Source organism: Dipteris shenzhenensis, chromosome 32 (genome assembly GCF_047967505.1).
Source record: "Dipteris shenzhenensis isolate YYH24624 ecotype China chromosome 32, Dip_SZ_1.0, whole genome shotgun sequence".
NCBI lineage: Eukaryota > Viridiplantae > Streptophyta > Polypodiopsida > Gleicheniales > Dipteridaceae > Dipteris > Dipteris shenzhenensis.
In genome coordinates this window covers 37,678,109-37,702,313 of record NC_141627.1, presented here as the reverse complement: position 1 = coordinate 37,702,313, position 24,205 = coordinate 37,678,109, and the positions used below count along the sequence as shown (strand labels likewise).

General features: G+C 43.0%; 1 protein-coding gene across 4 annotated transcripts in view; it reads left to right on the top strand.

Moving 5' to 3' along the window:
* The window catches only part of LOC147880699 (cinnamoyl-CoA reductase 1-like), a 258,556-nt gene that overhangs the window by 92,682 nt on the left and 141,669 nt on the right, over window positions 1-24,205 (top strand). For 3 of the 4 annotated variants that reach the window (XM_087370753.1, XM_087370751.1, XM_087370752.1), the window contains exons 7-8: window positions 21,355-21,544; window positions 21,672-21,761. In XM_087370753.1, coding sequence (XP_087226879.1) covers window positions 21,355-21,544; window positions 21,672-21,761 — 280 coding nt within the window. Of the gene's footprint in view, window positions 1-21,354; window positions 21,545-21,671; window positions 22,039-24,205 lie in introns of those variants that run through there. The other variant, XM_087370754.1, reaches the window with a different exon arrangement.

Sequence of the window (24,205 nt, the reverse complement as noted above, 5' to 3'; positions counted from 1 at the left end):
AAAATGATACCGTGTCCAACCACAAGTGAAGAAACGAGTTTAAAATAGAAACGCGTATTCCCCCCGCGTGCCCAAAACAAGAGACCAAAATGTATGACCTAAAAGCAGTTTACCTGACATTGAGCAATCTCTAGCATCCACTTTGTGTTCATGGATAAAAGGAACATCGATGAATCCCCTAGTAACACGTGGATGAAGTCGATTACGAAATAGTTGCTACGGCGGGATGAGACACACTTTTTTTTTTTGGTAAATCCATGATCATATTATCAGCAAAATTTACATGAGGGTCTCAAAAAAGCAGAGAGCCTCAACAGGAAATCAAAAGCAAAGAAAAACTATTTCCAGGCACACCATGAAGGCCCTGTATGTTCTAGCTAACAATCCTTTCTGTGGGAGGATCTAGTCGGTGGAACACCTCTCCCAACCTAGCAGCAGGAAACAATTGTGGAAGTAGACGACTTGCCAATAGGGATACCAAGAACTAAATCTCCAAAGGTAGAGGGTACAAACTCCATCTCTCCAAGATCATCTAGGGGAGAGAGAGAGTTTCTGCGAGACAAGAATGATGTTGGAGTGCAAGGATGAAGAAAAAACAAGAGCCACACTCTTCCCTCATTCAATGAAAATGGATACTAAATAGCTGAAGTGGAAGGGGGATGCTTTGAATGCGGACTAGGGATGGGGGGGATCTGAATTAACTGCATCAATGGTATCATCCAAGGCTGGGCCTGGGGCATCGTTGACCGCGATATGATCAGGCTCATGAACATCAGTAGCCACGATTAAAACTGGGATATCGGTAGCTCCAATAGGTGGTGAATCTGAGACAAGAGAAGTGCCCTCCTGACTTGCAGGTAGAGGAGGAGTAACAACTCTAACTGCCACCCATCAAGGGGCGGCTGGTGCAAGACAAACAACTGATGCAGTAGGTGGTGGACGTACAATTGTGTCAGGTGTGTAGGAGGTGCCATAGGAGCTCTATGTCAAGGACGAGGAGGGGCCGCACCAGAAGATTTCTTGGGCCTCTTCTTTTTCTTTGGGCAATCTCTAGCAAAATGCCCAAAGGTCTTACAAATTCAACACTGATTCTGTTTGCTAGCAATCTCAACTCTTTGCCAAAATAAAGAACCATCTGGGTGCTTAAGCATGATATAATCATATGAAATGTTATGATTAGAGGCAGGGACCCTAACTTTAGGTACCCGCATCAGATCTAATTGCCTCTGTTGCAAAAGAAGGCAAACCAGGGAGGGGGGGATCTTTGTGACCAGCACAAATGATGCTCCGGATCGTGGCAAGAAGACGATAGTAAACCTAGTGAAGACTGGGGAATCTGATAAAGACTGTTATAACCCGTCTGTCCTCCTCCACCAAGTCAAAACCCAAGGTCTCCTAGAACCAAGTGCCAAAGGACTCGACTGATGTACTATGCTTGTGGCATCAAGAGAATCAAAAGCCATTTGGAAAAATCCTTGTCCCAATAAGCAAATATCTAAAAGGCAGGGGGCGAGGTCTCGAGGTAGAGCAGCAAGCATCTAGTCCATAGTTTGTGACCTCAAAGGGTGGGACCCATGGATGCATGCAAAGGGAGTGGTGGAGCTTTCAACCTACACGTCCTGTTTGAGCTGCAGTAGCTTGTCTTTTGAAAAAGATAATGGTTCTCATGGCCAGTGGGGTTTGGTTTTGCCTGAATGGGGATCCATTCAACAATCAAAAAGTGGGAGGCTGGCTCAAACACAAAAGAGTTCCGTCCATCGTTTTGCAAAGTCTGGAAGGGGAGAAGGAGAAGGGAAGAAGGCAGTAGGTAGAGCAGGAAAGCTAAAGGTAGGAAACGGGCTGAGAGGGGTAGAGGCAGATAGGGGAGAGGCTGAGAGGGGAAGAGAAAGGGGCTGAGAGGGAGAGGGAGGGGCTGGGGTTATAGAGGCTAAGAGGGGGGGAGGGAGAGGCTGAGAAGGGAAGGGTGTGGTGAGAGAGAGAGAAGCTGAGATGGCTGAACCATGCTGTTGAAGAAGCTTGGATTTGGAACTAAAAATGCTGCTGTTGAACCTCGAATTTGAAGCTGTAAAGGCGCCTTTTTGAATCTGAGATTTGCTGCTGTTAGAATTTGAAATTGAAGCTGTAGCAGGCGCCTTGAGATTTGCTGCTGTTAGAACTCGAAATTGAAGCTATAGCAGGCGCCTTTTTAGAGCTGAGATTTGCTGCTGTTAGAACTCGAACTTGAAGCTGTAGGGGGTGCCTTTTTGGAGCTTGCTGGGCTGAAGCTTACAGCTGAAAGAATGGCAAAATGAGCAGGTAAATGGCGACTTGAAGGGCAGCAAGGTGGCACATTCTGGCCCAGCTGGGAGGTTGCAATTGTAGCTGGAAGAAGCTCCCAGGCAGGTCAAATGAGCTTTGGTTCTAGTCGTTTTTGCGGCAGGTTGCCATGGGTGCAGGAGGAGGGAGGTGAGGGGGTTGAAGAGCACAAGTGTGGAGGAGCAGCTGGGACGATATGGAGCAAAAATGGCAGCTGTCCCCAGGTGGAAACACAACAGTGAAATGCAACTTTAAAAACAGCTTTCCTGGCCAAGATTGGAAGTCAAATTGGAGTTGATTGCAGGTGCAGGTCCTGGAATAGGTTCTCGGATGGGATCAGCTTGAAACATAATGATTTTGAAGAAAGCTTGAGATATATGAATTAGGATGACGTGACTTTGTGGTTTCATACTCGTGTTGAGCTAGATTTGAACCAGCATAGGCATCGTCAACGGATTTACAGTCATCTCATTCTAGGTTTTGGGGGTATTTACCAAATGGTACCTTTGATGAGATCAAGAGTGGCAAGGAGAGTGCAGGGAGGGCGACACCAGCTCTTTCTGCCTCCCCTCTCCTTCCTGCCACTCTTCCCACTTCCATCTTCCTTTGGGTGTTGCAAAATTCCCATTGGCTTTCGAGGCCTTGCTTTGACCTTCCACCTCCGTTGTTTCTGCTATTTCCCAATGATGACCTCTATTTCATGACATGGCTTGTTTAAACCCTCCTATTTCTTCCAAGGACCAAAGCCTCTTCATTCTCTTTGTGGGCAAGAGGAGCACTCCCTGTAACTTAATGTCTGTCACATTTTTTGAAGTTGTATCCACTTGCTAAGTAAATGTTCTTTATTCTTAATTTTATTTCAGAGTTTAAAATTTACATTTCATTGCATTATTTGCACTTATTGTCTTAACTTGTTTTTCAGGAATAGACTAGTTGTTTTTGAAGGAGACCTCCATGATGAGGTTATCTGCATTAGTCTTGTATCCACCATTGGGGAAAAACCCTACTGCACCTGAGTTCCTGTCAAAAGGGACCAATCAATTCCACCGATTGTAGAGTGGTCCTACACTTAATTTTGAGAAGGTCCTCAGTGCCTTGTGTGGGGACGGACGACATGATGGGGGAATGAAGAGACCAGTTAAGACAACAGACTCGATTGGCCTGTAGAATACCTGGGAAAAGCAAATCAAGCCATTTTGTCTTAATAGTGTTTCTTCTTGTATTCAGAAATCCAACATTGGAAATGGATTCAAATCAAAGTACTATTGACCCAGAAACCCCAGTTTAATCTTGGTTTGAATCGGGTGGGGAAGGAGGATGATCACAAAAATTGGCGTGGTAGCATTGACATTTGGCAGAATTGCTATGTGGTATGTGGACGCAGGGATGTGGCAGAAGTGCTCACATGAGAGCCTACCACATGGCAGCCACACAATCTGCCCTTGCCAAGTGGCAGGCCAGTTCGGCTAAATGGCATTGGTCCCTACTGCACCAATTGTTGTAGGGAATCCAAACTCTTGTCCACCCAGACTTGTCCCCAAGCTGCCACAGGTTTGTCTTTTCACCCACCACTTGGCTGTTTCTCTTCAATTATGCGTGGAGTCTTCAGGCCTCTTCCATCTTGGGAGCCCACAGCCCTCTCCTATAAGGAGGGTCTTAGAGGTCTCAAGATGCATCCCTTGCTGCTCCAAGATACTCCTGCCTCCCCTTTTGTTGCAGCAAGCTGCTCCAGCGTCTCCTTTGCTGCTGGAAGATGCTTCAGCTTCCCTTTTGCTGCTGCAAAGATGCCCCAAAGTTGCTCTCTCTCTCTCTCTCTCTCTCTCTCTCTGTGTGTGTGTCTCTGGAGACTATAGAGGAGGAGGGATGGACCAGACAGTGTTAGAATTATAGATATAATTCAGCAGTGACCAATGTAATATAATAAGCTAGTTAGGGGCACTTTTCCCTCTTTAAGAGGTTTTTCCCCCTAACCGTAGTTAGTTCACTAACTATGGTTAGTGACTACTAAGGTTTTGTCACTAGGACAAAACCTTATCTTTCTCTCATTGTGTTGTACTCTCACACTCTTCTATTGCAACTAAGCTTTCAGCTTCCAAGCTTCCAACTCTCACTCTCTCTTGCTCTCTCTCACTCACCATCTCCTCACATTTGGTATCAGAGCGGGTTCAAGAGCTCCGTGCTCCTTGCTCCCTTCAGCTTCTCCTCTTTGCCTCCAGCTCCAACCTTCCCGTCCAGCTCCAGCTACAGCCTGCATCATCTCGTCCGTACAGTCCGTACGACTGCACGAAATCCTGCTGTGTACAGTTGCGTCGTACAGATCAGCTTGCCATACAGCTCTGCCGTACTCCATCGTCAGCCGTACATCGTCGCCAGACTGTACGGTTAGCCGTACAGCGCCGTACAGTTTCACCGTACAGTTCGCCATAGTTGACCGTACCTGCGCCGTTGCAATTCGTCATCGTATAAATCGTTGTCACCGTACTGCACGCGTGGAGCCTCATTCGTACCAGACCTACTGCTTCCGTACTTGTCGTACCAGATCGTAAGTATCGTACCGTACCAGACCATACGTGCAGTCGTTGCTTCCGTACTTACTGTACCAGCCGTATCTTCCGTAGATCTGCGTGCAGATCTTCAGTACCACACGTGTGGCAACAACTTGTTCATCCGTACAATCTGTACTTGCAGATCTGTATCTGCAGATGTGCACAGGGTTTCCTTCATCTGCAGGTGATCTTTGGCAGGCACATCTTGCAGAAAACCATAGTTTGGCTCAGTTTTTTGGGAGTACATTTGGGGCATTTTGTATGTTGCAGACATTGCAATCAGTGTGTAGTTTTGGAGCTACATTTGGAGCAAAAATTGCAGATTTTGTCTAAAATTTGGGGCTTTTGCAAACAAATCTGCAGATCTAGTCTGAAATTTGGGGCTTTTGTTCAGAAATTGCAGATTTGGGGCTTTTAGTAATTTTGCCCCTTTCTGGTTGCAATTTCAAGCCACAAATTGGGGCTTTTGTGTTGGGAGAGTATTCAGTTCATACTGCCTTTCTTGGAGTGTTTGAAGCACTTTTGGCAGATTTTGGAGAGTTTTTGATGCTTGGACAGATTTTTGACAATGCAAGTACAGAAATCTAAGTTGCATTTACAGCCCGTGCTTGGCTGTGTTTTTTGGGAGTTGTGCATTTCACTCCCAGTAAGGGAATTCAGCTTTGTATCTGCTTCAATCTTTTTCTCAGATATGGCCCATCAAAATCAGAATGAGTTCCAGTTCGGTGGTCTTTCACAAGAAGACAAGTTGGATGGTACCAACTACTCCCTCCGGAGTTTCATGGTACGTAATATTCTGATTTCTCGCAATTTATGGGATTATGTCAATGGGGATGAGATCCGACCAGCAGATATTGCACATGCTACCCCTCCTCAGCAAGGAGGTGGAAGAGGTCGTGCACAGGGTGCAGCTGCAGGACAAGTTGTTGGTGCAGCTACAGTCACTACTCCAGAGCAGAAGAGATGGGATTCACGGGATGCCTTAGCTTTGTCATGCATCTCTCTTTCAGTGAAAAGATTTATCATTCCACATATCCGGTTGTGTAAGACCTCCAGGGCAGCATGGGATATTTTGGAAAGCATGTATGCAGCTCGGAATGATGCAAGGGTATCTTTCTTGAAAAGAGAGTTGAGTAATACACATATGGAAGAGGGTGACTCCATGTCAGTCCACCTCACAAAGCTGCAGGATCTGAGAGAGCAATTGTTAAACATAGATGAAATTATTCCTGATTCAGAGATGATTGCAACCACTCTGAATTCTCTTCCTGAGTCTTATCTCAGCTTTCATACTTCGCTGAACTTATCATTGAGGGGGGGTGCAAATCCTCTCACTTTTCATGAGTTGATAGGACTTTTGCTTCAGGAAGAGCAGACCAGGAAAAATTTGGCTTCATGTGCAGGTGAACAAGCCATGCTCTCAAAATTTAAATAAAAAACAAAGGGACAGGCAAAGACATCAGTAAATCAGCCTTCCAGTGGGTCAGGACAGCCTTCACAAAAGGCTAAAAATAATGCAAGTAAGCCCAAGAAGAAGGGTTTTTGTCACTACTGCAAAAAGCCAGGTCATCACATAGCAGAATGCAGGAAAAGGCTTGCAAAAGAAAAGAAAAACAGCTCAAGTATGGCTGTTTCAGATTCAGCTCCTCATGCATCTGACAGTGGGGCAGGGGAGTCTTAGAATTATAGATATAATTCAGCAGTGACCAATGTAATATAATAAGCTAGTTAGGGGCACTTTTTTCTCTTTAAGAGGTTTTTCCCCCTAACCGCAGTTAGTTCACTAACTATGGTTAGTGACTACTAAGGTTTTGTCACTAGGACAAAACCTTATCTTTCTCTCATTGTGTTGAACTCTCACACTCTTCTATTGCAACTAAGCTTTCAGCTTCCAAGCTTCCAACTCTCACTCTCTCTTGCTCTCTCTCACTCACCATCTCCTCACAGACAGACCAAGCCACAGCAGCATTCTATCACTGATTTTCTCTCGTGATGCCAGCCCTCGCCAAATCCAGAGCCACTTTTAGACGGGCTTCTCTTGTCTCTCCTTAGTCACCCAGTGGGGTTGATCCTACATACAACATACATAGGTCCAACCACTCAGGGACAGTTGACTGATTGATAGATGACCAGGGGATTGTCCTTGGTGTTTGCTCCCCCTTTGTGGTTTCCCCATAGCATGATGTACTATTTCTTGTCACAGGCATCAACCTCGGGGTAGGGGTACCCTTTTTAGTGGCCCGACCGTTAGGTTTCGCTGTATCTGGCTTCTTTTCAGTCTCATAGACCATTTCATCTTTCGTAGACGTTAATAAACTCTCTCTCTCTCTCTCTCTCTCTTTCTCTCTCTCTCTCTCTCACACACACACACACACACACACATTGTTCCTGGATGCTTGAGAAGAATTAGTTATGCAGGGCTCATTTGAGACAAATCAAATACGCTCTTGGCACTCCTTTGCCATAGTAGGCATGTCAAGTTGTATGTTCTTGGGAGTAGGATTTTCCATCAAGAGCTAACACAGAAACATTGACTTTAAATTGGGTTGGGGGTAGAATCTGTTCCCATAATCTCTGCTGGTCACGTGTATGGATCTTGAGAAGACCCAAGAAAGTGCTGTATTGAGAACATTCAAGGCGCGATGATATTCATTACTTCAACCTATACATCAGTTTGTGGATGGAATGTCAATGCATATAATTTAATTATCAAATAAATCTTGCCAAAAGCTATTGATTGTTTCTTTGGCTATTTGACATAATACATCAAGGAAGACCATTATGTACAAAGCTATATAGAATAAAGAAGGTAGCTTCTTCATGAGACAACCGTTAACCTAGGGCTGTGGCTCCAAGCCAAAAACTGAAACTGTTAAACAATAAAGCAGGTTTTATAACTCACTACGCAATCATAGAGCCTCTCCAACTTGCTAAAAGCTATTGATTGACTTACTCTATGTCTACTTGACATAATACATCGAGGAGGACCCTGATGTACGAAGATACATAGAATAAACAAGGTAGCTTCTTCATGAAATGAGCATTAACCTCGGGTTGGACCAGCTGTAGCACCATCAAGCCAAAAATTGTAATGGGAAAACTATAAAACAGCATTTAGAACTCTCCACGCAATCATAGAGCTCCTCTAGCTCACCCTTTGAGCACATATAGTCAATGTTAAGGTCGTAGCTTGATCCAAGCTTGGTAGACATCCATAGTTGGAATTCCTTTTGGCCTCTTTTTTTTTTTTTGGCAAAAAGAGACTTCTATTAAGTATTAAAGAAAAACCGTTAGAGCAAGCTCCATACGGGATACATCATGCAATGCACGAAAAGCTCAAGAGCCAAAAAGAAAGGATTGAGGCTGATAGTGCCATCTCAATCCGGTAGAAACCTCCGAGAAAAAGGGAGAACCTCTCCAAACTTGAAGAAATATAGTCCTTCTAGAAGAGGCTGCCCGTGAAGGGCCCTGCATGCTAGCCCATATGGCTATCAAAGTGTGAACCGTGTCAGACCAAATACCCGTGAACACCTGTAATGGGTGTATCCGGGTGCAAATTCCTTTTGGCCTCTGGCTTCTATGTAATATTAAATTGAGATTTGATTGTGGAGCTACTTTGAAATTCAAGAATCAATCCTAGCAAATCCTTATGCGATTATAGTCATCCTAAAAAAGAATGTAGCATCTAGATCGAGTATTCAAAAGATGTTGATTAGATAATTTTATGAAGTTTCTTTAACTCTCTAAGTATCCATTTCAGTTATGTGATGCATAGGCATGTTGATTGAAAGAGTTAAGGTTCATGCAAGTATGATGATAATAACAAGGACTATTTCTTGATATCCACTCAATGTGTATCCTTAGATACATCCACATTATGCTCTTGAAAATCACCAGATAATGATCTAAATAAAAAAGATTGCCTTGGTTTTTTTAAGACACTTCTGATTGCAACCGTAGGAGATTTGGGATGAATCCTTAAGCACAACCAAGCTATGGCCTACAGTAGTATTCTTCTCCATTCAATGCACTAGTGCACTTTGATGATTGAAAGGTGGCACATGCTTTGAGTGTGTCCACTTTTGCTGTGTGGCCATCAGTTCCTTGCTACTTAATAATCAATCAAGTCCGCACAAGTTACAAGTGTCTACAAAAGTTTGGCCTTGGTCGTCATGTCATTAGGTAGACCAAGAAGCTGTTACATCTCAGTTTCAGCACTTGACCTATGGATATAAAGTGCTTCAATCTAGTCAACCCAATGACCTTCTCCCGAATTGCCTTATATCCTATATCTATCCAGGATAAACCTATGGTGATTCCATAGAGACACTCTTCCCATGCCTATATAAAACACCTATCCAACCAATATGAAGCATTTTCTTTGTCAACATGGAATTGATGATACAAAATGATCTAGTGCTAAAGACACTTGCCATTCCATGTAGTCCAATTGTAAGCATCCATATATCAAGATATTTGTAGTACGGCCTATGGCGATTCCATAGAGACGCTCTTCCCATGTCTATAAAATACCTAGATCAGCAATCCAACCAATATGACACATTTTCTATGTCAACATGGTATTGATGGCACTAAATGAAATAGTGCTAAAGACACTTTCCATTCCGTTTAATCCAATTGTAAGCTTGCATATATCAAGATATTTGCAGTAATGCTAGGATCCATCGTTTTAATCCATTCTTGATCCACTAGCAAATTTCTCCTAATGTTATATTTCCAAAATGGTTGAGAGTTAGGTATCTTCCATAATGACTATGGAAATGCCATGAAGGCCCTTTTGGTGAATATGTGAAAAATAAACCATGATCCCACTCTCTCTCAAAGGAGGCTTGCCTAGCCTTGAAACACCTATCGATAGAGGGATTTATAGAACTGCAGACTCATAATATGAGATGAAAGATTTAGAATAAAGAATTGGGAGAGGCTGAGATGACTAGATTGTGTGGAGTAACAAATGCAAGACCGTAATGCGAGACATGTAAGACGGTAGATTTTGATTGCATTGAAATCTATGAATTAAAGTGATGGAACACAAGAATGATATAATTATTAGAATCTCATCATGAGATATTTATTGTATATAATAAGTTAGACTTGCAGATGCAAGACCGTAATGCGAAACATGTGAGACGATAGATTTTGAGTACATTGAAATTTATAAAATAAAGTGATGGAACACAAGAATGATATAATTATTAGATTCTCATCATGAGATATTTATTGTATATAATAAGTTAGACTTTGAAAAAAGTAAAACCGATTTAATAAATTTAGACTGATGCACTACATAAGACTAAAAATTCAATTGATAAAAGTGTCACCTAGATAATTATAGTTCCATCTTCTGTCAAAGGAGCTACACTTGTTTTTGTCATATGTTTGGAAATTGGTCACTTATAGCACAATGTTAAGGAAGGGAGCTTCATTAAGGATAATTTCTTTTAGGAATGGTGTAAGAAATCAAATTACTTTGAAATGAGAGAAGAGTTGTTGCTTGTTGACATAGGTCTCGCTTTGACCTCTTTTTCCCCCAAAAGAAGCTCCTTGTATTCAAGCTTTGAAGACAAGGAAGAAAGAAGCTCCTTGTATTCACGGGGACGGGTGTTCCCTTACAGGTTATTGACTTGCGGGATGCACATGAGGAGCCCTGTCTTTGATGTTCAGTCAGGAGGCAGACTTCTCAGATCTTCAGTTGGAGGTTGTCTTCTAGCCGGTTAGGATTGCAGCTTACATGGAGTGGGGCAGGGACTCACAATGGTATCTTGATCCTGACCTTGTTCTCCTGGCACTTGGGTCTAGTTATATGGTAGTTCTTTCATCTAGTTCTTGCAGTGGGACCTAGGGGAGTGGGAATGGATTGATGAAGGGCACCGAGAGAAGAGCGTCCCCTTCTTTCGTTACACAGTCAAAAATGCCAGGAGATTTCAACCTTAGCAGCAAAGGTTGGAGGCCCTCCAGAGCTCCTCATTGGGATAGTTTTCATATTTTTGCAGAGACGCAGAAAAACTTTTGGAGGAGACTCTGGAAATTCCTCAGAAATAGAAAAATCACTCGCTTCTTTTGGCTTTCAATTCATGAAGGGATTGCAATGAACGTGTGGAGATCCAGGTTCGGGGCTGACCTTGCTTATCGTCAATACCATGCAGCAGTTGAGTCAGTTCAGCATTGCCTTTGGGAGTGTAGACAGGCAAGAATGATCTAGAAGGGTGTTGCAAGGATTCTTTGCATATTTCATAGAGCACCCTTTTCATGACTTGGGGATCAGTGGCATGGTTATCTCTTACTGGCTCTCAAGTGTTTTTCGAGGGACATGACTCAGACTCATCCTTCATTATACAACGTCAATTTGTGGAGTCACACTCTCTCCATGATGTTCCCTTCACTCCTTTCAGAGTTGCTCGTGTCTCGGTAGACACATCTTGGGAGATTTTGGCTAGCATTGCAGCTTGGCATATTTGGAGGGCTAGATGTAGGGAGGCGATGGAGGGTTGACATGTTCATCCTTCCCAGTCTGTGGCCAGTATATGGACTGATACTATACACACACTGATGGCCATTTGGGAAAGAAAGCAGGGATCCTCCAGAGTAGCTATCTAGGAGAAGAAAAGAAATGTAAGGAGAACATTAAAGATGAAAGGGATACACCACCAGCAGCTGATGGCCATTTGGGAAAGAAAGCAGGGATCCTCCAGAGTAGCTACAGCTAGGAGAGATACTTTTTTCAGAGTTTGGAGAGGATCTCTGTTCTTCTCTGAGTCTTCTTTAGGGTTGAGGTGGCATTTTCAGCCTCCACCTTGGATTTTTGTTAGCTCGTGTTGAGCTGTTTTCTCTCTCATGCATGACATGATGTACTCCCACATTTGAGCTTGCTTTTGCAGCTTTCATTCATATTTAATGAAGTAATCTTTTTGAAAAAAAAAAAGCTTTGAAGACAATACAAAGGATCAATTGTCCAAGAGGCACTGAAGGAGAATCTTAGCTGCCTTGCAGCTTGCTTCTCTGGTTCAAAGTCACTATGTAGGGTAACCCTGAAGCATGTGTCACAAGTAGAGAAGTGGGCTATACAACTATCAGATTCCTAGATCGGTGAAAATATAGAAGATACTTGCAGGCCAAGCCTTGACCATGCTGATCGACCATGTTAAAAATCCCAACTTGATTTCTAAAGATGGTGGAATTGCAATCCATAAGCCATTTGTGCATCAATTGTATTGTTTGTAGGCTCCAATATGTAGGGTAGAAGTTATTCTCTTAGTAAGGAGCTTCTAGTTTAAGATAAAGATAGTAACAATCCAGAAGCAATATCAACAAATGCGATTGTAAGAGTAAGCTACAACACATAACTGTGGAAATAACATAGGTTTGAAGTAGGTAAATAGTCAAACGGGGGGGGGGGGGGGGGGGGGATCAAGGGCTCCTTTTTTTTTTGGGCAAAGAAATGAACCTTCTATTGATGCTTGAAAAACTTCATACAAGAAAGCAGCCCCGAAGGTGTTGAGTATGGAAAAAACCGATAAAGGTTGAAAGAAGAAAAACCCAGCCTGTTCCAGAGAAACCCAGCTCACTGCCTAGGGAATCTTTGATAGAGGGGCTAATAGCCAAGTGGGCGGACTATACACCAATGAATCTCTTGCGGAGTGAGTATGTAGAAAACTCCTTCAGGCCAAGCCTTACAGAAACGTGCGCGCTTGGCGACAGTTGCCCTAGAGCTCCGGGTCCCACGTCCCCAAGTGGAGCGCAGGGTGTAGATAATATCTTGCCAGATAGCGACCAAGGTAGCTGAGGGTGGAACCCGGATGCCCACCCATCACTAGACTACAACGAGCAATCCAAATGTTCCACGCCGTGATACTAGCTACTACCTCCCACATGCTATCCTCCACAGGGGAATGAGGATCCTGGCTATCAGGAGGGACCACCTCATGGAGGTCTATCCTCTGAATGCTCTAACCCTGTATCTGGTAAGCTGGACAGACCTCATCAATTTGAAATGTGTGACCTCCCTCCCTCATCCCCCAGATTTAGTCTCTTTGAAGGCATAGCACGCGTGTCATAATCCTGAGGGTTCCTATCGAGGTCCTCTCTGTGCTACGACAACTCCAAAGACAGTGAGGGATCATCTCCAAAACACTAGCAGAGCAACAGTGACATTGTCTCTCCACCCTCATTTGCTCTGACCACGGGCCTATGGGCAAACCTCCGGGGGTGGCCAGCCAGAAAAAGTAGGAGATGTTCCTCGGCCGCAAACTGGACCATAGGCGTGTTCAAAACCTGAAATGGACCTCTTGGGGCACCCCTAGGCCACATCAAGGGCTTCTTTGTGGCATCATGTCCTTTAAGGAAAGGGAGCATTCCAATTGAGTGAAAGCTAATCTTTTAATGAATCTTGTGAACTACCTCGGTTGTGCAAAATCAAGCACATTGTGTGCCCGTCGACAAGCAAACTATGGGCCACTGAGATATTCTTATGATATGTCGAGCTAGTCCCCCCCCCTCCTCCACCCCACCGGCATAGCTATACCCTTCCTGATATGAGTTGAGGCCTTTTGAACCTTGCTAATATGAACTGAGGCCTTTCGAACCTTGCTAAACCATTGTAAATAGGCTACGTGACAACATACTATTAGAGCCCAAATTGTTTTGAATGCCAAAAATCTATGCATGCTTACAGAAGAAAGCCACTCAATGAGAAATCGCGAATGAACCACTTTGGATTAAAGAATGAACCATCCACCACAATGAGCCTAGAGGCGGTTAGGGGTTATTTTGGTACAGGTCCAAGCATTATATTTGTCATATTCCTCAACATATATACCACCCCATACCAGTATGATATTGAGAAATAATAACAAATACAAAGCATATTTATTTTTCCTTATGATACGAGTAGCAATAAGTGACATATACTATTCTGTGAGCAATAAGTGACATATACTATTTTGTGATCAGCAGAACGATATATGTACGTCATTGTCTAATCACACATCAAAGTTTCTGATTTAATTTAGTAGGTAGTAATGATATGCTTTTTCTTCTCTTTAATTTTTGTAGGCTCAAGGAAGCGGAAGGAGATACAAACATGGAGCAGAACGCTGAAAGCCATCACATCAACAACAACCAAATGAAAGTACAAAGTACAAAATAAAGGAGAATCCTAGGACAGTGTCCTAGTGGTACCAATAGTACTAGGTGTCATAAGACACTAAAAGTACTAGGTGACCTAAGTGCCAATAACTAAAGCTACATGGCACATACCAGGGCCCAGAGGACATCAATACGACTGGGAGATGATGGCCTGCAAACCCATCTCCATGATAAGGGGCTGAAGTTTCTGGAAACGTCTCAAAATGCTTGGTATTTTTTGGTCATGGTGGCACATGTTCATCCCAAGGGATATAGCCACCTATAAATGTACAAGGTAGCCAGATCATATAACAAAGAACCAAGTGTAAAGCCTATCGAAAGACTTCAAACTTGGGACGAGGAAGTGCCTTTGTAAACAGATCTGCTATGTTGTCCTCTGTGGGAAGGTAGGACAACTCCCTGTCTCGTGCTGACAACTGCTCTAGAACATAATGATAGTGAATCTCAATGTGCTTGGTACGTGCATGAAACCTTGGGTTACGCGCAATGGCCAAAGCACTCTGGCTATCAGTGTAGACCATAGTGTAGGAGGTCTGGCGGATACTAAGATCTGTAAGTAACTATTGAAGCTAGACACACTCTACTATAGCGGTGAAGGCTGCCCTGTACTCAGCCTCACTGCTGGATGTGGCAACTGTTGGTCGCTTATTGCTGAGCCAAGAGATACATGAACTACCAAGCAAAAAACAGTTGTCTATATGTGACACTCTGGTGTCGGAACAACCTTCCCAATCACTATCCGTGTAAGCATGCATGGTAAGTGAACCCTGATTACCATAGAAGAGGGCTAAATCTTAAGTGCCTCTGAGATATCTGAAGACTCTCTTTACTACATACCAATGCTGTGAACTGGGCATGTGCATGAACCTACTGAGCTGGGATAGTGCATACTATAAGTCAAGTCTGGTGTGGCACAAGTAAATGAGACATCCAACATACTGCTGGTAAAGAGTGCAACGAACCCATTGTAGGTCCAGGAAGAGTAGTAAGGGTGGAGGTTGCTTTGGTGGCTCGAGGGATGTAGACGAGACACTGGCCTGGTAACTCAAAAATCTCTACTTGGCAGCGAAGTGTACCCCCTTCAAGGGTCTGTAGGAGAATCAAGTGTGGGAGGGACTCTAGGCTGTCAACCACCAGTCTGATTCTGGGGACCTCGTCCTCTACTACCACTGCTGTGGCCAAATCTGGAGGAGGCTCAAGCACGGTGCCAAATGCCCAACCAATGGAGGGATGGCTCTGTAATCCTTTAGGAGCCCTGGGAAGCGGAGCGTAACCGGTAAGTGAGGAACATGGTGTGTCGTGTCCATGTCCTCCACTGTAAAGCCATGGTACCAAGGAAAGAGGTACACCAAATGCAGGCCAAGGAGGATGGGGCTGTGCTCCACAAGTGTCAAGGCAGTATCGAGGGAGCTCAGCTGGATGTGGAAGACGCCTCTTCCATAGATGGTGACCTCCTAAATGTGGTCACCTTGTAGTGCCAAGCTCACTTGGATCCACTCTCGCACTTGTTGCCTTGTGGGTGTGAGGCCCACAATTCTGCCCACAATCGCCTTGTCCTAGAGGGATTGAACTGCTTGCTGTACCTATTGTTTGTCGGTTGGAGAAAAAGGACCTTAACGGCTATGGGATTCGAGGGTACTACCATAGAGCCCCTCTGGCCAGACCAAAGGTCACCACCAAGATCTTCCTCCTAACAAACACAAATGTTGCGAGTGAAGTTAGGGAAGGAAAAGAAGAGGAGGAGGTGAGGCGAGGGGGGATGGAAAAGGCTGGGGGGAGAAGTTGAAGAAAGGAGGCGGAAAAGGAAGCGGAAGGAGGCAAGGGGCAGCATGATGAGGCGAGGCAGAAAAGCAGTGGGGGGGGGGGGGGTCGGGAAAGGGGGCGCAAGAGGGCAGGAGGGAGGCAGAGGGGGAGGAAGCACCGAGGGGGGCGGGGAGGAGGCGGAAAGGGGCAGAGATGGAGGCGGGGGTGAAGGCAGAAAGGAGGTGGGGAGGCGGTGAAGTGGAGGCGGGGAGGGAGAAGGAGGTGGAGTTGGGGAGGGAGGGTGGGGTGAAGGTGGAGAGGAGGCGGAGGCGGAGGCGGAGTAGATGGCGGAAGGGCAAGGAGGAGGCGGAGAAGGATGGAGAGGATGGCAGAAGGGTGGAGAGGAGGCAGAGTGAGGGATGGTGGAGGGGTGGAGAGGAGATGAGGAGCAGGGGTGGGGGCGGAAGGCAGAGAGGAGGCAGTGGTGAAGCAGGGGCGGAGAGGAAGTGGAGGCAGAGAGAAGGCGGAGGTGGAAAGGCGAGGGAGGGCAGTGGGAGCAGCAGCCTGCTCCTAGGCTTCTCTAAGGAGTATCTTGCCAGATAGTTTTGGAGATGGATAGGCTGAAAGCACAACATGAACTCACTAAGATTTTAGTTGCTCAAATGTCACAAAGACACATACACTAATAGCCTTAAATCTGCACTCAGAGACTTTGTGTCAGTGTAATGTGCATGTTAATATAGTGATCAGTTGGAAGGTGATCCGGCTATGGTCCCTATATGACCAAATTGCTTGTGTTATTCTATGACCTCCGAGAGCCTTTGTATAGGTCTGCTCCCTCAGAAAAGGACCAACGAGATGCACTAGCCTAACTCACCAATGAACATCAGATGTTGTTTGATGTTTGATGCTTGCTGTTGAATGTTAAGAATCCTCTGAATTGAAATTGGTGACTGTGATCTTTCTGGCGAGGTGGTGTAAGTCTTGCAAGGAGAAAGAATCTACAAATAATTTGTAATGTGCACAAAATGTAAATTAAACATAGCATTTGGAATATGCTAAGGTTTAAAAATGTATGAAGTATGATATTAAGATTCGATCGAATGTTGCATTAAAGATATGAGGCCACCTAGTGTCTCCAAAGGCAGTGCTGAAAACTTCCTATGGATCATTGGCAGGTGGTGTCTCTTCTCTTCTAACCACAGGCCTATTGGTAGTTCTCCATGGACAGCTAGCTGAAGATGTGTGAGATATGCCTAGGGGTGTGGTTCAGTCTTAGGCCAAAAAGGTTGGACAAGACCTGATTATGAACTTGCTACTGCAACAAAGGTTTCTTTGGGACAGCCTATGGAGTCACGATGTAGATGCCTACCAGTTATCCGACTTTGAGAAGAAGAATAAGGGTTGTGAATTTCATGTTCGAGGATGACATCAATACTCCTTGGATGGCACTAAATCAAGTAGTGATCCATGGGTCCCACTGAATCAAATCCTAGATAGTTTCGAGACGAAGGTTGATTGCCCAATGGATGTTTTATTCAAGTAATGAAAATGTTTTGTCAAGCCGCATGGTCTGAATGATTGTTGTATACCTACAATCCTAAGTCTTTGCCACGGTAGCTTGTCCAGGGCTTATCAACTTGATAAAGGTGGCAGAGAAACTGTGTTGGGTTTTGGGTAATGCAAGTACCTGTTCAGCCCCCGAATCGGAGAATGAATGCCCTGAAGGAAAGGGGCAGACTAACATCTCAACCATCTCTTTTAGGCTTCATCTGGTTTTTGGTAAAGCCTTAGGTTGCCAAGGTTGTGCAATTCAGAGCTTTTGCTTGTTTTTTCTTTTTGGTTCAATAAAAGGGATGTAATAAACATCTGAACACATATATTGAGGGTCCGTAGGGGCTAAGAGAAGATTCTGTACAAGGACAAAATTATACTATTACAGGGGAACTATATACAAACGACCTGAAGAAGCATAAACGTTATCCAGCATACAGCTTGCAAATTACAGTGTGTTGGCAATAAGCCATTCAAAAGCCTCTCAGATAGCTCTGCCCATTCAAGATGGCCCTAAGCCTATATCTCTAAACAGGTCCATATACACCCATCTTCATTACTCTGAATTTACTGTAATATTCTTCAACAAAAATAAAATTTAGTCTATCATTGACAGCTCTCTGCAGTATCCTCCCCATGATTGTCTTGGCCAGCCCTTCCCAGGTTTGTTGATAAGAATGTAAAATGAACTGGCCTTTATCCTATAGGGCACATTTCAGCAAGTTTACATGACAGGAATCTGATAGAGTAGAGCATGGGGGCCCGTAATTTTATACAAACTACTTTTGTCTTTTTAGGCCTCTATCTGCCCCTGCCTCCATCTGATTTGGAAGATGAAAAATTCAGAGTTTCTGTTATCAAATTTTTCTTAAAAAATGTTCACTTTTAATCACGCTTTTCACCAAATGGCTTACACACACGGTCAATTTGCAATAAGTTCACTAATGATTTTAAGTTGTCACAATGTTTTTAAAACCATATTCACCATGCAAACCATGAAACTCTGTTAAGTTTCAATTACGTCTGTGCATTGAAGACTTGACCATTGTAAGGTGAAATGGAACTTAAAACCTTAAAAATGCAGCCAGTGAAGAAAGACATGTTTCAATTAGAAATCTCATTCGTCAAATCAAGAAAAGCATGGCACAAGGCAACGAAAGAAATCACCCAAGTCTCGTGTGACAAACAAGGACATATTGCTAACATTTCAAGAAGTAGAAGGCAGAGGATCCACTCGAGGCATTAATGGCATGGATGAGATTTGTTCTTTGAAGATAGGGTTATGGAGACAAGGCTAAACTCCGAATTATAACCCTTAACTTCGAGGATAATCTTTGGTAGGAAACTGTGAGACAGAAGAAACAACAAGCCACCATTAGGAATCTCCTCAAGCGCTTCGAGAAAGATATCATGGTGCAACAGGATGTCCTTCACCTGAGACCAGATGAGGAGGCTAGCGAATATGTTTCACATTTCTGTGAGTCCTCTCAAGGTGCAAGCAGCATAGAATAGCAAAAAAAACTATTTGCTGCACTCAAATATTTCATGCAGAATGACATCAGTATCTTTCTTCTAAAGGGCTTTTACAAACATCTGTTCTAGCTTTGAACGCTTAGAAGATCAATCGTTTTTCTTGCATGACATGTAGGTCAACCCCATACTCCCTTTTCTATAACTGTCCTGATGATGAATGCTTTGTAACCCTTTGGTTCAATTTAAGGCCATCTTCAACTCTGACCTTACTGTTGACAGACCGATCATGGTCTATTACACAAGCTTTACAGGTGCCAAGAGAATCTGACTTGTCTGCCACTTGCAGACTGTCCTATGCAATGTGTTTTGGTGCACAGTTGGCGAATGATGATATTTAACTAGAATTCGCTGCTTCTTGATGCAGATGCATGGATTGACATTTGGGAAACAGGTACTCAGAGGAGTGTCCCAAAAGCGGTTACATGGGGAGGCGTCACTGGTGTGGAAGTCTGAGAAGAAAGCTTCTTTGTAGTCTCTTTCTTATTCAATCAAAGCCAAAGTGAGAACCTCTCTTCAAGGAAAAAATATAACAGAACCAAGCATGGATGTTGAAAATTTTTTACATGCTTTACCATAAATTCATACACATGGGCTATACAAAGGCTAGTGTAAGGATAAAAGTGATTTGCGGTGTCCCCCTTAGTGCTGTGGAGTCTTTGGCACCATGTGTAACCGATAATACCATGACATATGGATCTAAAAATACCATATTCCATCTCTTTAGCAATGACTACTAAGCATCATCGGACTCGTGACAACCATTGAAGAATCCCATCTAACAAAGTGGATCAGTTTGAAATACTCTTGTGTAACCTCACACGCTTTCAATAATTTGTACTAACATTGATAAACACTCCTAGTTGCAAATCTATTAAAGATCAATGTGTATGCAATTTGAGTTCCTTTGTTATGTGGATATACCAAATAGATTGTAGCCACATATGATACCAGTTAGATTTTACCATTGAATGAAAGGCACAAAAAACAATTTTATAGCTTCTAACTTACTCTAATTCTATTAGGTGAGAATGTTAGGATAAAGTTTCTATCATGCTAAAGCAATGCTATGGCCATGATGAAATATTCAAGCCTACAGGACAAGCGTATGTTTGGGACCTCACCTCAAGGATGGTGCTGGGTAGTAGCTCTTTCAGCATATACACCCTGCCTTTATTCTGTTGAATACTCTTTGATGCCCTTCTCAAGAGCCTAATGAGGATTTGGTGTTGCTAGGTTCAAGCCATCCCACAAAGAGAAGATAAAGGGACTATGGCATTCACAAGTTAGGTTTAGATTGATGCTTGTAGACACGTTGGTAGTTGGTGGATAGCATATCCTTTGGGCATGTAGCAAGTCAATGAAAAAGCCTCCAAAACAGAGCTTCTTGAAGAGTTGACAAGAGGATGCTTGAGATTAATGATGACATTGCAACAAAGTGGTAAGAGCTGTTTCCCTTTAGCCTTACTGCCCATATTATTTGGCAAGGCCTAACGAAGGTTTCTCTAGAGGAGAGCAAAATGCAGCCACACTTTGTTTTTAGTAGTCACGAAAGAGGGGAGGCTAGGCATTATCCATTGTAGGCAATATATCGAGCAAAGTGAAAGGGACCTAAACAGAGAGCCAGCAGCTTGGTGGAGAATACTGCACCAGTCTATCCATGTGCTGTGGAAAATAGAAAGCTCCTGTCTTACAAGGTCCTGACTTCAGGAAGTATTATTTGAATGAAAGAAGTTTATAAAAATTGTATTGGGACATGCAATTTTAATACTTTTTTCAAGTTTCCGAAGTGACTTTTCTAATGATGCATTTAGCTTAAAAATGGGTGCTTATGCGGTATTTGTACATCATTGTTGTCCCTTTTTCTTCAAGCCAGAGATGTATTAGTCTTGAGAAGTCCAAATCAGATCCGTGGGACTCAAAGCCATGCCATACTATGATACTTTTCAGCAATAAAAAGGATGTTACACTGCCAGGCTTCTTCCGATTATGTGCTGCAACTTGGTTTGCAACATCAAGTTTCCCTACTTATAATTCCTGCATTATAAGGTCGTGTGAATTCATTTAAATTTTATGCTATCAGATAGTAATTGGGTTTCATGCTATTGGTTGTGTTGTGAAGCATATGTTTTGATGTTAAATTGGTCCCTAGTTTTTGAACAACTGGACTGAATAGTAATGAAAGTTCTTTAGTGTGTACAGACCAATATGTCAGAAGAAGCATCTACCCCACTTCAAAAGTCCGCCACCAAAAAGTGTGCTCTAGAATGTTGTCTCTGTTCTGAATTAATACGGATGGATATCAAATAATTGCCAATTGATCAAGCTTTCATTAAAAGGAAGCTAAATGGGGTGCTTTTTGGCACCAGATTTGGTAGATCTGTGACTATATAATGGGACAATCTGTCTGTGAATTAGGCTATTTCACTCTTGTTATCTGTAGGTTGCCAACCCTTAAGGATAGCATCGGTATTTAAGCCTTTACTAAAGCATTTTAATCCAAGGAAGCCTTTGATGGCAGGTTCAAGTGACTCCTACGAGAACTATGCATATGGAATTGTGGATGTTAGAGATGTTGCATTGGCACATATATTGGCATATGAAACACCGGCGGCATCAGGGCGGTATTTCTGTGCCAACCTTGTGATGAAGAAAAGGGACATAGTAGAGTTCCTTAAAACACGATATCCAAACTATGCTCTACCAATGACGTGAGTATGAAGCTCTATGAACTTTGAACCACGTTGATGATTGTAAGGTTCAAATCAGCAATCATCTGTGAACCTGCATTGTGTGATACCTTTGGCTAATGCTTTGTTTTTGTGATTATATTACCAGGTGTGTTGATGTAGAAAGACCTGAGCTGGAGCCAGGGAAAATTTCAACAAAGAAGCTGCAAGATCTTGGACTCACATATACTCCAATTGAGAAAACCCTAACGGAAACTGTCGAAAGCTTACAAAAAGGGGGTTTTTTAGACTTCTGATCAATTCTAAACCGAAAAATGAGCGTAAAAGTTCTGGGACTCACTTAGAAAACACTAACTGAGTGCTATACAATGCTTACAGAAGAAGGTTTTCTGACTAGTCTACATTTGATAAGTCTGTCTCTATAAATTTAAGTGTGTGCAGTTGTACTGGTTTTGATCATGGAATGAATGTAGTGCTTGGTCTATTTTATCCTTGTTATTGATGTAAGATGTAATTGTCTACCCTGGTTGCGAATTAAGGCAAGCTGATATATATGTCTACATGGTAAAGCACTCATTGTCAGCAATAAAGTACGCTGGGTAGGATTTTAAAAGGTTTATCTGATATTTGAGGGTCTTATGTATCACAATTGGGTTGCGTGTTGGATTGAGAAGTAGGCAGGCATGAGTGATGTTTACAGGCAAAGATGGGGGTATGCCAATCGTGACATTCCATTTATCAAAGCGGATTCCTTCCCTGCTGAATGCAAAGCTTGTAGTACAATACGTATGTGCTTGTATAGGGTTTACATAATCTGGCATCTATACGTGGACTCTATATTCCTGGTTGTTTTTGGCTTGGTAGTTCCAAAATGGGGGAGTACTCAATGGCCATCAAAATGCATAAGCAGAAAGGCATCATAAGAGAGCACCGAAGTTTTTTGTTGTGCAAAGGTGTGACTGTCTATCGTATATATTGTCTGCATTAAAGAAACCTTATATGCATGTCTACCAAGTAGCTCTAGTAATGATTAAGCCATGTTTAAACCATTGAGCTTGCTTGAAGACCACTAAACCATTACACACAGTGTGAGCAAGTCTTGAACAAGAAGTCTAGGGAATAAACTTTCTATCTACATGGCATACAACCTAAAAGATAAGGTAATAAACTGCTTATTATTCAGGCCCAGAGAGAGAGAGAGAGAGAGAGGCTTTGTAATTATCGAATATTGAATTTTTATAATGAAGGATTGGTTTTTTCCTAATGGAGTGGTTCTTCAAAACATCTTGCTTGAAAAAGTGGTAATATTTCAATCTCAAACACAAAGAAATTGGATTTGGCTAGACAATGATAACTTTTGTAGACCTAACTCCTCACAAGTGTCAAACTTGGACTAATCAAGGAATGACCCTTGACCAATCATACAATAAGAAAGTAAAAGCTAATTCTTTGATGGGAGGTGGCATAACCTCTCTAGCATGCGACTTAATCTTTGAATATTGACTTCTAGAATATAGTATAACGTTTTGCACATGAGTAGGAGTGGTAGCTTGAAGCGATACAACTTTGCATGAGGAGAGATTTAGACTCAAAAGTGCCTCTTGGATTAGGAATGTTAGATTTGATTAGGGAAATAATTAATATGAAGGCCGAAGCATTTAAAATTTCAAGAAAACCACATTGGTCTCTCATTGGTGGAAATATGGCTCCTTATCCCTACTCTCTCTCCCTACCTCCCACTTGTCCCCACCTCCACCTATGGCATACACCTACATGGTTAGCGTCCACATTCTTTTTGGGTGGGACTTTCCTCACCTCGCCCATCTCTTGGTGGGCCTCTAATCCCTTGTAGTATTTTCTCTATGGGGGTTGAACGTGATAAGTGGGGGGTTCAATTTAACCCCTTAGGGTAGGGCTTTAGGCCTCGTTCACATCCCACCAAGGAGTTTGCATTAGTTCTTTAATTCTTCCCTGATTCTTCAATTGGGTTAGTTGGCACAATTTCCACTCTCAAATCTCTCTCATCCTTTTCAATGGCAACATGCCATCTCAATTCGATTTTGCAATTCTCTAACAAGCGTCATCTATGTTTCAACAAGCCCGTGAGAACTTTATCTTAGGAACAACATGCCTCTCCTCAAGTCTTGCCAATGGCATAGCTCTCCAGTATTTGAGCTTTGGAAAGCCATGTGAAAAGCTTAGAAATCTATGAAACCTCATTTGCTATGGAAGGGTTTTTACAAGACAATAGGTACCTTCACTAGGAGGGATTCAATTTGGTTTTTGATTATTTGGAGAGACTTTCCCTTGCAAGACCATTGTCTTAAAGGTGCCTTATGTGTTAATAAAAGGGGTTAAGAATATGGCAAGACTTAGAAAACAGACACAACCAAAGATGGATAGAAGGTGGATAGAAGATGGAGAGTTACAGAGGACTTATAATCGGAAATGTTTTGACACACTATCATTGTAGGAAATAAAGAACTTATGGAATAGAGAGACTTTATCCTTAGCGGGAGGCAAACAGAAGTCTTATTTAAAGAGTTTAGGTGAGCAGAGTAAGATATTCTTTATCCTTTTCCTTGATGCCTTCTCTGTAGATGTTCTGAACACTTAAACAAGATATAGCACAAGAGGTATACATATGGGGGGGGGGAGGGGGGATCCTAGGGGAATGCACGC